This window comes from Arachis duranensis, chromosome 3 (assembly GCF_000817695.3).
Source record: "Arachis duranensis cultivar V14167 chromosome 3, aradu.V14167.gnm2.J7QH, whole genome shotgun sequence".
Lineage (NCBI taxonomy): Eukaryota > Viridiplantae > Streptophyta > Magnoliopsida > Fabales > Fabaceae > Arachis > Arachis duranensis.
This window is the reverse complement of record NC_029774.3, coordinates 114,154,979-114,168,283: the sequence shown is the minus strand read 5'-3', so window position 1 is coordinate 114,168,283 and position 13,305 is coordinate 114,154,979. Positions and strand designations below refer to the sequence as shown.

Sequence of the window (13,305 nt, the reverse complement as noted above, 5' to 3'; positions counted from 1 at the left end):
AGAGATACGAATGATGTTTGTATATTTTTTTTAAAAAATATATTATTTATAAGTTAAAACAATTATCATATATTTATATATAAGTAATTGGTGTATAATGTGTATAATGATAATTAATACAAAAATAAATAGTATTTTTGAAATTAGAATAAACGTAGATAATTTTTATTTTTAACTTATATTTGACCAAATAAATAGTCCATTATACACATTGTACAGATATCACATTGGTTCTCTAACGAAATTTTTTTTAATATTAAACGTAAAAAATAATATTATATGTGATTAGTTGTTAATTAGTCTAAGTAAAGTAGTAGTGGATGGTAGCGAGTGTGTTAAGAAGAACATGCCACGTTGAAATGCATGTGAGTGAGGGGTGGGGCCAAAGGACAACCTAGCAAGTTCCAAAACCATAATTTAGGGTGGGGTCCACAGGAGTAAACAGCTGGCGATGCGGTGAGAGAGAAGTGAGTAACTCAAGTCTCAACCATATGATATGCCAATTAACACAACACTTAACCACAACCAAAATCTCAAACACTTAACTTTCCAAATTGGGTCACCACCATTGTCGGAAGCCATAGATATTTGGACATGTTCGTATCAGTGGCTCCAGCCTAGCACTATAACACACCAGTATTTCAATTCGTGCGTTGCAAAATCTTGCAACCTTTACTCTTTTTTTCTTTTTTCTTTTTTTTTTTTTTGGGGTACGGATATTCGCATCAATTACACGGTTTGAATGCTTTCCTTTCTTTGTATCAACCACAAGTGTGGTAGCTACTTAATTTTTGTAAAGTGGATACATTACTACATGTAAGACTGGTCAATTCAGATATCTAGTTCGCTTCTTTGTTGCCTATCAAAACTGTCGGTGGCTTCGTGCTACTCTCTCTCCCTTTTTTTGTTTTTATAAAATATATCTTTTTCTTTTGGATTTGCTTTAAATTAGTATACAAAGGTTATACACCGTAGCAAGTAAAGGGTATTGTGTTAAAAAAATGGGACATCGCTAGATACAAGTCTTCCTTTCCCCCCTAGTTTATTAAAAAATGAAAATGAAATATATATATAATTTGACAGACCAACAACTCTATATGAATAGTAATACCTGATCAAAATCAATAATACAAGGGTAGATTGGTGTAACATATACATCAACAAATATTTTATCTATAATTCTTTATTGACTAGAGGAACATGACATTCATTGAAATCAAGATTCATTCTTTTTATGCATGTTCATACCTGTATTTAATAAAATGCATGTTTTATTCAATTTTCGTTAATAAAAAATAAGTATATACCTTACATTTGTAATTTTTGATACTTAAATATCAATCCATCATCAAACATATTTTTGAGATACGCAAATTTTAAGCATCAAACATTTTGATACTACAATAATTCTACCGACAAATACCATGAAAAGGCATCAGAATATAAATAGCATAGTTAGGTACAATTGCCATCGCCGGATGGACAAATTGTGATTAAATACGGTTGTTAGCGAATTGAGTTTGGAGATAACTAAAGTTAACCAAATAAATTGATGCTTAAACCGCATTAATTTGGCATGTATAATAAAAAATATTTTAATGTTCAATACAAAAGTAGATTAAATATAGGTCCGAGAGATGCAATCATGACGATGATAATGACAATAACTACCGATATTATGATCATTGTTATAATTGTAGGCCACATGTATAAGAGACTCAATCTTGCAGCGAAACTGTGACAGCAAGACCCACACGTAATTGCTACTACAACAACAACAACAACTAAATCGAGTATTTTTTTTTAAAAAAAGCACAAGGGGTTCGCTCAACGGCGACATGTATGCATATTCGTATATATTCTATTTGCCAAGATCAAAATCCTTGTGTTTTTTTGCACAACATTGTGATTACAAGTTTTAAATTCAGTTTGGTCTACTTGTTGAGTTCTCTGTCGTTAAATATGTTAATACTAGGGACAGAGATTTTCGATGCTCTAAAATGTGAAAATATAAAATATCAGCAGTTCTAATTCCTCACTTTCTCATGTTTCATCTTTAGTTTAGAGGACCACGTTACATGGAGGTAAAACTTAGAATTCATCCTTTTGCCATTTGAGTTGGAATTGAATAATGAGAAATCAATAATAAAGAACTGAAGACTGAAGAATCATATCACTAAAACAAAAGTATACATTCACTTATTCACCAACAACTTCACTAGCAAAAATCCAAGTACCACAATCCTTAATTAATGCTTGCCCAATGAAAAGGATAACAGAATAAACTTGACTGCATAATAATTGAATAGAAACACAACTCATTTTCTCTGCATGGCCACAAGTGGATTAACCCATACCCTGATACCCCTATTTCTTTTGGTGAAAAAACAAAAACTGTTTCTGACATTTGACAGGAGACCAGAGATTCAGCAGCTAAGACTCACACCTTGTATTAACTAGCTTCCAAATCAAATGCACATGCAGTTCTAGGAACATGCATATACTAATATAATATAGGCTGAAGTAACACGGTTTCTGTGGGCTTCATATGGTGTTGGACAAGTCATTATTGCTCTATTTGGGCATTGGTATGGGCCGAGTAGACACAAGAGAAGCTTCCTGCTTGCATTTTGTTCCTATGTCTTCCACACTCGAATGGTGCCATCCACAGAAGCAGTTACCATGCAATTCTCCTTTGGGTGATAACTTACGCTTGTTACCTGAGCAAGTAAGTTCACGTGACTTGAATCATTGTCGACTAGTCTTATCCTTCCATAAGAAGTAAATCCAAACAAAACTAAGCACAAATATTTACATCTCTAAGATTATAGTATCTATCACATTATATAACCCAAAATGGCATCAGTTATGGCAGAGCAATACCTAGACTCTTGTCACAACAAAAAAAAAAGGAAGAGAGAATTGAAACTGACAATAATAAGATGCAGCATTAAGAGCTTTAATTAATTTGACAACAAAGTAACAACATATTTCAAGAAAATCAGCAGCAGATATTTTTTTGATAACTGTTCAAGATGTTGTGTACAGGTGACAAAAACTGTATCAAAACTGAATTGTCACATGAAATTATTGTTTGTTGGTGTAACAAATTTTCACATTGGTGGCCCCAACAACCCAACACAAAAGGATAGGACTTAGGAGAGTAGCCAGTAGGAAAGAGAAAGGGGGCTCAATTGAAAACATGATCCGCTTCCTGTGGAACCATATAATCTAAATGGACGAACAAGCATAAACTGAAACAGCATTTTGTAAAACGATATCAAGTTTGGGATTAAAACTTAAGAGGAATTCATTTTCTTTTGTCAAGCTTAAGCAGGAACTAAAAACTTGAGGAAATCACAATCATAGTTGCAAAAATATCATTAGCAAATGAAAGGTCTATAATGTCCTTTTGGACTTAGTAAATTAGTATCAACATAGTTTCTAACAGAACTTCCATGTAGAAAGGGTGCTGAAGTCAAAGAGTTTACCACTGAGTTATGAGCCCTGAATCTTGACACGACTGATGCATCTACAAGATCCCAAAAATAGATGTAGCCATCCTCAGAGCCAGCAGTTACATGAGCATCCGTATTGGTAAGGCAGCAATCCAATTTAAAAGACTGAGGATAACTAATTAGAAATTATTATTAAACCTGATAAGATGGACTAAGCCATAAAGCTTGCAAGGGCATGGTATAGTTGCTTAAAACACAAAAAAAAAATGTGTTTTTAGAATGAACAAATGTCGGAATGGAAATGTGGTATGCCAGATATATAAATATACAAATGACGGTGAATCTTAACTTGTAGCTAAATTTGTAATAGAAGAAAGTAATAGAAACAGATTTTAACATCTCAGAACTAACCTTATTAGTGTGTCCTTTATATTCTTGCAATAACTCCCCTGTAGATCTGCCACAAGAAAGGATGAAAAAAACTTAGCAGGGAGTAAGATCCATGCTAAATTTCCTCTGAAAGTTATACACGTACCGGTCCAAAAGACGCAGAGTAGAGTCGAGACAACCAGCTAGAATGCAGTTACCATCATTGGACATGGATATGCAGTTAACAGGTTGCCCCAAGTTATCGGATGTTTCTCTGGTGTGTACAAAAGAAAAAATTAGTAGATTTCACGAAGCAGATGACAATACATGTGCGTATCGGGAGTGTTTCTCTTTCATTTTGAAATATGCTGCTACATGCCTGCCAATACGAATGTCAAAGGTTCGAACAGTTCCATCAACACTTCCTCCAATGATTTCAGTCTTTGTTAAGCAAACAGACATGACACTATCTGAGAATGTGTCAATAATCTGAACATCAATTGATAGGATAGACTTTATTAGTAATATTGGTGAGCGGGGAAAGGGAATGAGCATTATTAAAATGAATTCACCTGCATAGGCTCGGTGCTGTGGGATCTGCAGTCCCAAGCACGCAAGGATTGATCATAGCCAGCTGATACTACCACAGAGGAATACTCATTGAATTTCACAGCATTGACCTATGAAAGAAACTACATTACAAGAGTGATGTCTATAGCTATGAATTGAAGTGAAACAATAGAGGGGCAGGGAGCTAAATAGCGAATAGCAAATACCTCACCGTCATGACCACGGAACTTTCGAATTACACGGCCTGTAGCTACATCCCAATAAAAAATCTGGCGATCTCCACCACACGAACATAGCTTGGAGTTGTCCCTATATCAAATTATTAACATGCAATTGTGTTGATTACTAAGGAGAGAGAGAGAGAGAGAGAGAGAGAGAGAGAGTACGAAGTGACGTGGACATCGCGGACTTCGCGGCCGTGGGATTTGTAGGTCTTGATGTGGATGCCACGGTGGGGATTCCAGAGGCGTATGGTGCGGTCTTTGCCGCAGCTGAGGCAGTAGTTGCCGTCGGCGTTGAACCTCGCGGCAAGTACGGCGCCCTCGTGCCCCTTCAGCACATTCACCTCCTTCCGAGGAAGATCTTCCACGCTCATTCTTTCCAAAACCCTATCACGACCTTGCCTTCGGTTCAGTTCAATCTCCTTCACCAATCACAATCCTGACTCCCCCTAGCCATAGTAGCATAGTTATCAGAACAAATTGGTAATTGACCCGGTGGTCACTGGGTCACTAGTTCAACCGATTCATCTCGTTGATCGGGTCATAATTAAATAAAAATATAAAATTGCAAAAATGAAATTAAAACAAAAAATAAAAATGCATATGCTCACAAACATATTAAGACATAACTAATAAATTAGTCACTAGTACAATTTCAACTCGTTGATAATTTTCAACAAAAAATTCATTTATATAACTTTCAGCAACAAAAATTTTAGCTCCAAATTCGATTTACAGCAACAAAAAATTTAGCTAAGTGATTATTTAAGCAAGACGGCCATAAATTTAAGGTTCAGTGATCATAATCAGCAAAAAATTCAACTCTGATGTTTTCCAGCAACAAAAAAATTAGCTCAGTGATATGTTCATTATGTTCAGCAACAAATTCAACTTACAGCAACAAATTCGGCTCATTGATAATTTCCAACTACAAATTCAACTATGATAATTTTCAGCAACAAAAACTTTAGCTCCAAATATGATTTACAGCAAGAAAAAATTTGGCTAAGTCATTATTTCAGCAACACAGCAACAAATTCAACCACCAGTGATGATTTTCAGCAAAAAAGAAACTTAGCTCAGTGATATTTTCAGCAACAGATTCAACTTTCAGCACTAAAGCAAGGTGTAGCGATGATTTACAACAACGAAAAACAGGGCAATTTGTTGGAAACTCACCTGCCCAGAGACCAACTGACGGTAAAGGAAGCTGACCAAGCGAGCCGAAGCAAGAAGACGAGAACGACCACCAGCCGAGCGACCAGATGCTGGTTCCGTCTGCTTCTGCCGCCGGCGACTGACGACACAGAGCGCGACGACGAGCTTGAGTGGGAGACGACGACCAGATAAGGAATGGTCACTGAAGAACTCGCCAACCAGCCGACGACAAGAAAAGGATCGCAACGGGAAACGAAGAGCGCCGGCAAAAAGACGAACGTGCCCGTGGGTTCTGTGCACGTGAGTGACGCCGATGGGAGAAGTGGGAGGCTCGGTTGAGGTTAGTCCGGCGGCGACGGCAGCCTCTGGCTGATGGAGAGTAGCTCGGCGATGAAGAAGGGGATGTTGCTCTGCTCTGATAGGGTTTTAGGGTTGGGTTTGTGAGAGAGAAGGGGGAAGGGGGCTGGTTTTAAACGACGCCGTTTTCTTAATGTGAATAGCGACTTAAAAATCCGGCCAGTTCGTCCGGTTTACCGTTTAATCGCCAATTCGACCGATTTTTTAACTAATTTTTTGCATAACAATTCTAAAGATAAACCGAATCGATTAAATTATCAATTTTCGATTAATCTAATCGAATCAGCTTATTCGGTCCGGTTTTAGAACAATGCTTTAGACAGTTAAATTCTGTCCAAACAAGAAAAAAAGACCGTTTAAAGAATGGCTCACTCCGGCCAAATGATCGAGTGACTGGATTTCCAGCCGATTCATCTGAGTCGATTCGAGTTTGATAACACTGGCGACCGGGAGGCACTCGCCACTAGCCAGCCACCCATTCCCCGCCTTAGCAGCACTCCATTTAAGATTTGGGCTACAGCCCATTTCTCCATTACACATTTCCAATATCCGTTCATCTTATAAACAAATGGCCTAAGCAAGTCGGCCTTAAATCCTTAATACCTTTGTTTTTGGTACTTAAATCCTTAATACCTTTAATAAAGCAAAATGAAAAAATGGTCTGGTTACTCTTTTTTTTTCACTTTTACAAGTCTAATAAAAGAAAAGAGCAACACCTAAAACACCAAAAACCCAGTGAAAAAAAAAATCTTTTTGGGGGAATGGTATCATCAATATTTATGGACATGATGAAACTGAATTTGTCTTGACCGAAACCTGGCCTTAGATATTGGCTGATTTTATTTTTAATATCTTTATTTGATTCTAAATTGGATGGAAGATTGAAAGGTGGCATAGTGGCATATTAGTGGAAAATTAAAGGCAATTGATTATGTATTTATGTAATGTGCATAGTGGATCTTTTCTGTATTCCCCTGAAGCCTGAAAGTTGGGAGTTACAATCCATACGAAGGGTTGACTATAGTTATATAAGTAGATGCTGAGAGAAGCCATCTTGCATGTGCACTCAAGAAAGGAAAAAACGTGAATCCGAATTTTGCAGCATATATGGGTCTGAAAGAGGGAATTTTGTTGATGGTATTGAGTCTTGTCGTGTACGGAACGGCATCAAAGGACGGAGGAGGAGTGGAGCAGGCGGATTGCTTGAGGTCGTTGGTGGAGCTGAGATCTTGTTCGAATGAAATCCTCCTTTACTTCAGCAATGGCGGCGTCACTCATATTAGCTACAAATGTTGCTCTGCAATCACCCTCATCACGCATAATTGCTGGCCTGCGTTGCTCACTTCCTTGGGCATCACTCTTCAGGAAGCCCATTATTTACGTGGCTACTGTGATGCTTCTGCTTCTTCTCCTGCCTTCGCCCCTTCCCCTTCCCCTTCCCCTTCCCCTGATGTTCAAATTTCACTTAGGACTTAGCTACCAACAATGCTCAATCATCAATCATCGTGTTTCTATGTATAAGAGCAATGGAACTTACATAATATAATATATTATTTATTAGTCAAAGCGGGTAACATATATATAACAAGTAGTTCTTGTTTCTTATTCAATGTATACACCAAATTAAAATGCAAGTACTATTACTGCTTTCTAAAGAGTTTAATATCCCTCCAACGAGATTCCATATAGTTGGAAGGATCATTCTGAGTATAAACCCCAAACTTGAAGTAGAAAGTACCGGGTCCACGACCATCACCATCAAAATTGAGATTCCCATCAATGTAAACCTTGACGTTGTTGGCACCAACATCATGAATCACATTCAGCCTGAACCATCTATCATAGATGTTGTTCTGCACAACAGGATCCCTATAAGCCTTAAGAGAACCATCATACACCCTAAGCTGCAACGTTGTGGCAGAGGAGCTTCCACCGAACACTTGCATGATGCTCACACCGCTTGTTCCACTCGGCACGTAAAAGTCCCCTTCAAATTGCCACACACCGGATGTATAATCATATCCCTGAAAATTAATTAATTAACTTAATTAGCCTGCTTATTATAATGTTAATGACTTCATGTTAACTCACCGTAATGCGAATCTCGGTTCGTGGCAGGGTGGTGCTGGATGGTTCGAAAGGCTTGTCGGTGGAGTACACCCAGAATTTATGAACCCCATCTATGAAGGTGTAACGCTGGTTTTGTGGAACATCGTAAGGCTTTTGGACCTGGAAATTTGAGTTGCTTATTGGGAGTTGGGTGAACCCTTGTGTTGGATCAATGGCTGCTGAAAATGAGGCCAGTGTTAATTGCAAGAGGGTTACATGCAAGATGGGTAGCAGCACCATTGTTGCAGGTTGGAGGTTGTATTTCCAAAATGTTTATTGCAAGGTTTGGAATTCAATGGTTGATGCCTCAGGCTATATATATATATATATATATATATAATGTATGCAGATGAAGGGCAAAATACTCGAACGTGCTGCGGCTAATGATGATTTCTTCTTTGACATTCTTACTCCATTCTTCGTTGAAAAGTATTGGCAACTCTAAAATAGGTATATGTATGCGGTGTATTAGAATGAAAACAATAGTTAATAAATCAAACAAGCTTTTTTTATTTTTTTATTTATAATTTTGTATTTAGGGTGTGCAATTATTGTTATTTTTTTAGCAAAGTCCATCTTGTAAGATAACATAAAGGAAAAGTATAGGGTACCAACATATTATCCGCCAATTTCTGTCAATTCTTATTTATATTTGTGTTTCATGGAAGTGTGTTCGTAGATGTGTCTAATAATTAATATATTTTAAATACATATATAAAGAGACACATCCAAAAAATATATCTATAAAGACACTTCTATTAAACACAGTTATAAAAAAGACATTTTTGTTAGACACATCCACAAACACACTTCCATGAAACACAATTATAAATAAGAGTTGGCAGAAGTTGACAGATATGCTGTTGGTAACGTAGCAGAACCGTAACATAAAATATTTATTGCCGGTGTTTTATTTTTTTTCATTTTTTGGAGTGATTTTAGGGACTTAAATACTTGATTTTGATGCATTAAACTAAATTAAAAACCGATTGAAAATGTGAACAGCTATGATTCCAATTATGTGACTATTTGTGTAGATATAGTGGATGGTTCATTGACCATGACTACCACGATCAGCCGCCGTGCCCAAAAAGAAAAAGGCATAAATTACAGGCTTGTGGACTTTCTTTTTCTTCTCCCCTACGCCCCTACCCAAAAGAATATAGCACAACTCTTTTTTATTACATTGTCTTATTGGTAAGGGTATAGTACACTTTAATTCCATATATTTCTTTTTCCTCTTTTGGTATTCAACTAATCAACTTCTCCCCATTGTTTCATTCAAATAGGAGAACGTTTCCTCGTATGCAGATAACTCATAACAAACAAAGATAAATAGGAAATTCAAAGCTGCATTAATAAGAGTTTTTTCACAAATTGGAAATGAACTAAATAGTTAAATGAAAAAGTCTCAACCAGAATAGAACTCACTTAAATCAATTTGGATTAGTTCGATGGTTCGATTCCGCGTTGTGTATGTAGCAATTTATTATCCAACGGCTGACTCTTAAATAGAGATAAAATTCGTGACTGTAGTTAACCTGCTGGGTTAGAGGATATATAGTGGAAAACAAAAAGAAAAGAATAGAACTCAATTAATACTTATGGAATGCTTCGAGGATAACTCAACAATGGCATTGTATATACTTTTCATGAAGCTAGTCGGGTTCCGGTGGTCAACAAAAGTAGATTGTGGTTTATTTTTCCATAGTCCAAACAACTAAAGAAACAATAGCATGATACAACTAAATAAGAAACAGTCAACAAAACAGCACACTTAAGGTTTATTCTATGACCACAAAATACTGAGACGCTTAAAGTTGAGACATGAAAGAGTTGAAAGAAGGTTGTTCTACATGTTACTGGAAGAGAAGGAGTTTGCAACATCAATAACAAAGCGATATTTAACATCGGATTTGCTGAGCCTTTCGATAGCAGTGTTGATCTCATCCATCTTAATCAGCTCAATATTTGCAGTTATGTTATGCTTTGCACAGAAATCAAGCATCTCCTGAGTCTCCTTCAGCCCTCCAAAGTTGCTTCCCCCTATAAGCTTCCTTCCTGCACATGACTTACACTTTTCATTCCAATGACTAAATCCATACAGGTTTATAGTACTAGAAATGTGAATTCTTGGTTTCCTGATTACTTACCTCCAACCAAGGGGAAGATAGGCAGCTGAAGAGGCTTGCTAGGCAGCCCTACATTGACCAGCTTTCCGTTCAGCTTCAGCAGACCAAGCAGGGGAGCCAGCGGATGGACGGCCGAAATCGTGCTGATGATATAATCCATTGTTCCCATGGCAGCCTGCATGAATCATGTGCAAAAATAAACACAACAACATGGTTGGCTAATTCCTTGTGATACACGCTATCTCACCTTCATTTTTTCAGGATCAGAGGAAAGAAGGAAAGAATCAGCCCCTAGAGTGTGAATGGCCTCAGCTTCCTTGTTGGGAGAGCCACTAATGACAGTAACTTTGAGACCAAATGCTTTGCCAAATTTGATGGCAACGTGGCCTAAGCCGCCGAGGCCGGCCACTCCCAAATGCTTGCCGGGCTCTGTCATCCCATAATACTTCATGGGGCTATACACAGTAATCCCAGCACACAGAAGAGGGGCACCGGCATCAAGGGGTAAGTTGTCGGGAAATCGAAGCACAAAGCGCTGGTGAACAACCACGAAATCGGAGTAGCCACCCTGCGTTCGTGTCCCTTTATAAGGAGAGTTATAGGTATACACAGTTCTAGGACAGTAATTCTCCAGATCCTGCTGGCAACACTCACATTCCTTACATGAGTCCACTATTACACCAACTCCAACTCTATCCCCCTCCTTAAATTTTGTCACATTACTTCCAACTTTTGTCACAATACCAACAATTTCATGCCTGCAAAACACAATGCAACTTAAACTCACATCCTGAAATCATATTGCGTCCTTCACAAATAGAAATGTTTGCCTCCGACTATTATTATTCGTTATTCAAGTTTACTACTATTTCATATAAAGAAATTGTTTGCACTAATCACATACCTAAAATAAATAAACAAACCAATTTACTTTTAGTTTTGCTTGGCTTGTAGTCTTATTTATTTGTCTGTACCCTGAGGAGTTAGATTCTATTGTTTTATTTAGTTAGGTTCCTGTTTACTGAAAGGATTTCTGCCGCTTAAATAGGTTTGTGTTAATGCTATTATTTTAGCCCTGTACAGTTACGATAAAGACACATCTAAAAAATCTTATTCTTACTATATAAATCCATTGTGAATCATACTAATTACATTGCACAAAATCAACTCATATTCTATTATCTATAATAATAATTGTTTATCATCACTATCAGTGCAATGTGGATAGAGTGGTCCCCTTGATGGGAGCAAAAACAGGATTTATGACAACGGTATCAAGCTTATGACATCAAAATTTCATATTTAAAAATAACAATAATTAAAAGGAAATTTTCTTATAATCCAAAATTAAAGGGGTACGACACACTTATTTTCACTAAAATGCTTTAATAAGGAGAAATTTTGGGGTCAATTCACATATTTAATAAAATCCAAGGTTAGAATACCAAAAAAAGAAAAAAGAAGAGATTATTTGCAGTTAACCCTAAATAATAAATAATAAATACTATGGCAATTTATGTGGATGAAGAAATGAATCCAAAAAAGAACCGACTGAGGGAGTCCCTGGCTGAGGCCCGAGGGTGACCAAAGAGGAGACAGGAGAGTGAGATTGTTAATGATGGCAACGACTCAACGGTTATGTGTGTCCCACTCTCTCTCTCTCTCCAACAACACTAATAAAGTTGCTGTCCTAAACCAACAAAAAAATCACCTTCAAATTATTCAAAAGTACTTTTAAATTATTAAAATAAAAACATTTCAAACTACAATAATAATAATAAGCATAATCGATTTTGATCCGATACTTTACAAATCGGATTAAAAAGGTAAGACATTTTATCTTTAAAATATGATAATTAAAAAAAAAGTAATTTTTCATATAATTTTTAAATAATTATCTAAATATTCTTATAAAATTACAAATCAAATGCATACATACTTTGTAAGATACAAAAATTAGTTATCATTTATAAAAGATAATTTTTTTATTTTTGTTGAATTTTAGTTGACAAATAGAGAGGATCTTTTTGGGGGCAGCATTCGTAAGCATTTTTTTACTCTTATTTATATCTATAATTTATATAATATTGATAATCTGCATTCTTTAAAAAAGATTGAAGCCAGGAAAGAAAAGAACGGTTGGTGATTGGTGGAATTAAGCATGAAAAAATTAAAGAGAGAGAAAGAGTGGAGGAGTAAGATAGGTAGAGAAAGAGTTGGAAGTTTGAGAGTATATATATATTGGAAAATGAAAAAGAGGAAGAAAAGAACGAACCCAGGGACAACGGGGTAAGTAGTGAAACCCCAGTCATTCTTGATTGTGTGCAGATCGGAATGGCAAACCCCGCAGAAGAGGATTTTGAGAGTGACGTCATCAGCTTCGTTTTCCCTGCAAACATAATAGTAGTAATAATTAAGTAGTGAGACATATACAAGAAGAAGAAGAAGAAGAAGAAGAAGAAGAAGAAGAAGAAGAAGAAGAAGAAGAAGAAGAAGAAGAAGAAAATACCTTCTTGAGAAATGGAAGGGAGAGAGATGACCAGAGGTATCTGTTGCAGCCCAGCCAAAGGCATTTGATGAGCCCATCTTTCATTCGATTCTGATGCGAAGCTTCCAATGGCCGCCCACTATTTATAATCCATATTCATCCTATCTCACATGCTACATGCTACTCCATTTTTTTTTAAGTTTTTTCACAATTACAATTCTTACATCACTATTTAACATATCTATATCAAATATTCGAATATAAAAGTTTGTATTACAATTAAATCCTATTACGCGTATATAAAAATTTAATAGTTAAAATTAAAATATAAAATATATATTAAAAATAAATTTAACAACACATATCTTTATAAATAAATATATAATTAATTTAATAATTATTTTTTTATGTAAATATATATATTTTTTTTACCATTGATTATG

The 13,305-nt window shown here is 36.2% G+C and overlaps 3 protein-coding genes across 4 annotated transcripts; all 3 read right to left on the bottom strand.

The window, feature by feature from the left end:
* Positions 1–2,132: 2,132 nt before the first annotated feature.
* On the bottom strand, positions 2,133–6,250 carry LOC107480349 (uncharacterized). Of its 2 annotated transcripts, none has more exons than XM_016100478.3 (9): positions 5,798–6,250; positions 4,784–5,057; positions 4,604–4,706; positions 4,400–4,507; positions 4,207–4,316; positions 3,994–4,101; positions 3,870–3,915; positions 3,492–3,623; positions 2,133–2,720 (listed from the first exon to the last, which is right to left on the bottom strand). In XM_016100478.3, exons 2-9 carry the CDS (start codon positions 4,990–4,992, stop codon positions 2,637–2,639), a joined length of 900 nt encoding a protein of 299 aa, XP_015955964.1. In that variant the 5' UTR covers positions 4,993–5,057; positions 5,798–6,250; the 3' UTR covers positions 2,133–2,636. The 2 variants fall into 2 exon arrangements, with proteins under 2 accessions (XP_015955964.1, XP_015955963.1); XM_016100477.3 differs by having other exon boundaries at positions 4,784–5,067; positions 5,798–6,249.
* A 1,416-nt stretch (positions 6,251–7,666) lies between these two features.
* LOC107480323 (citrate-binding protein) lies at positions 7,667–8,539 on the bottom strand. Its single transcript, XM_016100451.3, has 2 exons — positions 8,225–8,539; positions 7,667–8,157 (listed from the first exon to the last, which is right to left on the bottom strand). The coding sequence occupies exons 1-2, from the start codon at positions 8,480–8,482 to the stop codon at positions 7,774–7,776; spliced, it is 642 nt and encodes a 213-aa protein (XP_015955937.1). The 5' UTR covers positions 8,483–8,539; the 3' UTR covers positions 7,667–7,773.
* A 1,324-nt stretch (positions 8,540–9,863) lies between these two features.
* Positions 9,864–13,033, bottom strand: LOC107480351 (probable mannitol dehydrogenase 1). The gene is made up of 5 exons (XM_016100479.3): positions 12,884–13,033; positions 12,650–12,763; positions 10,622–11,132; positions 10,396–10,549; positions 9,864–10,303 (listed from the first exon to the last, which is right to left on the bottom strand). Exons 1-5 carry the CDS (start codon positions 12,958–12,960, stop codon positions 10,095–10,097), a joined length of 1,065 nt encoding a protein of 354 aa, XP_015955965.1. The 5' UTR covers positions 12,961–13,033; the 3' UTR covers positions 9,864–10,094.
* Between the last annotated feature and the right edge of the window lie 272 nt (positions 13,034–13,305).

Coding starts and splice junctions, on each gene's coding strand:
- LOC107480351 (XM_016100479.3), bottom strand. CDS start 12,960: ATGGGCTCATCAAATGCCTTTGGCTGGGCTGCAACAGATACCTCTGGT. Junction 11,133..12,649: donor ACTTACCCCGTTGTCCCTGG/GTTCGTTCTTTT, acceptor TGTGTTTTGCAG/GCATGAAATTGTTGGTATTG. Junction 10,304..10,395: donor TATCTTCCCCTTGGTTGGAG/GTAAGTAATCAG, acceptor AGTCATGTGCAG/GAAGGAAGCTTATAGGGGGA.
- LOC107480323 (XM_016100451.3), bottom strand. CDS start 8,482: ATGGTGCTGCTACCCATCTTGCATGTAACCCTCTTGCAATTAACACTG. Junction 8,158..8,224: donor GAACCGAGATTCGCATTACG/GTGAGTTAACAT, acceptor ATTAATTTTCAG/GGATATGATTATACATCCGG.
- LOC107480349 (XM_016100478.3), bottom strand. CDS start 4,992: ATGAGCGTGGAAGATCTTCCTCGGAAGGAGGTGAATGTGCTGAAGGGG. Junction 4,102..4,206: donor TTTGACATTCGTATTGGCAG/GCATGTAGCAGC, acceptor TGTACACACCAG/AGAAACATCCGATAACTTGG. Junction 3,624..3,869: donor ATAAAGGACACACTAATAAG/GTTAGTTCTGAG, acceptor AGTTATCCTCAG/TCTTTTAAATTGGATTGCTG.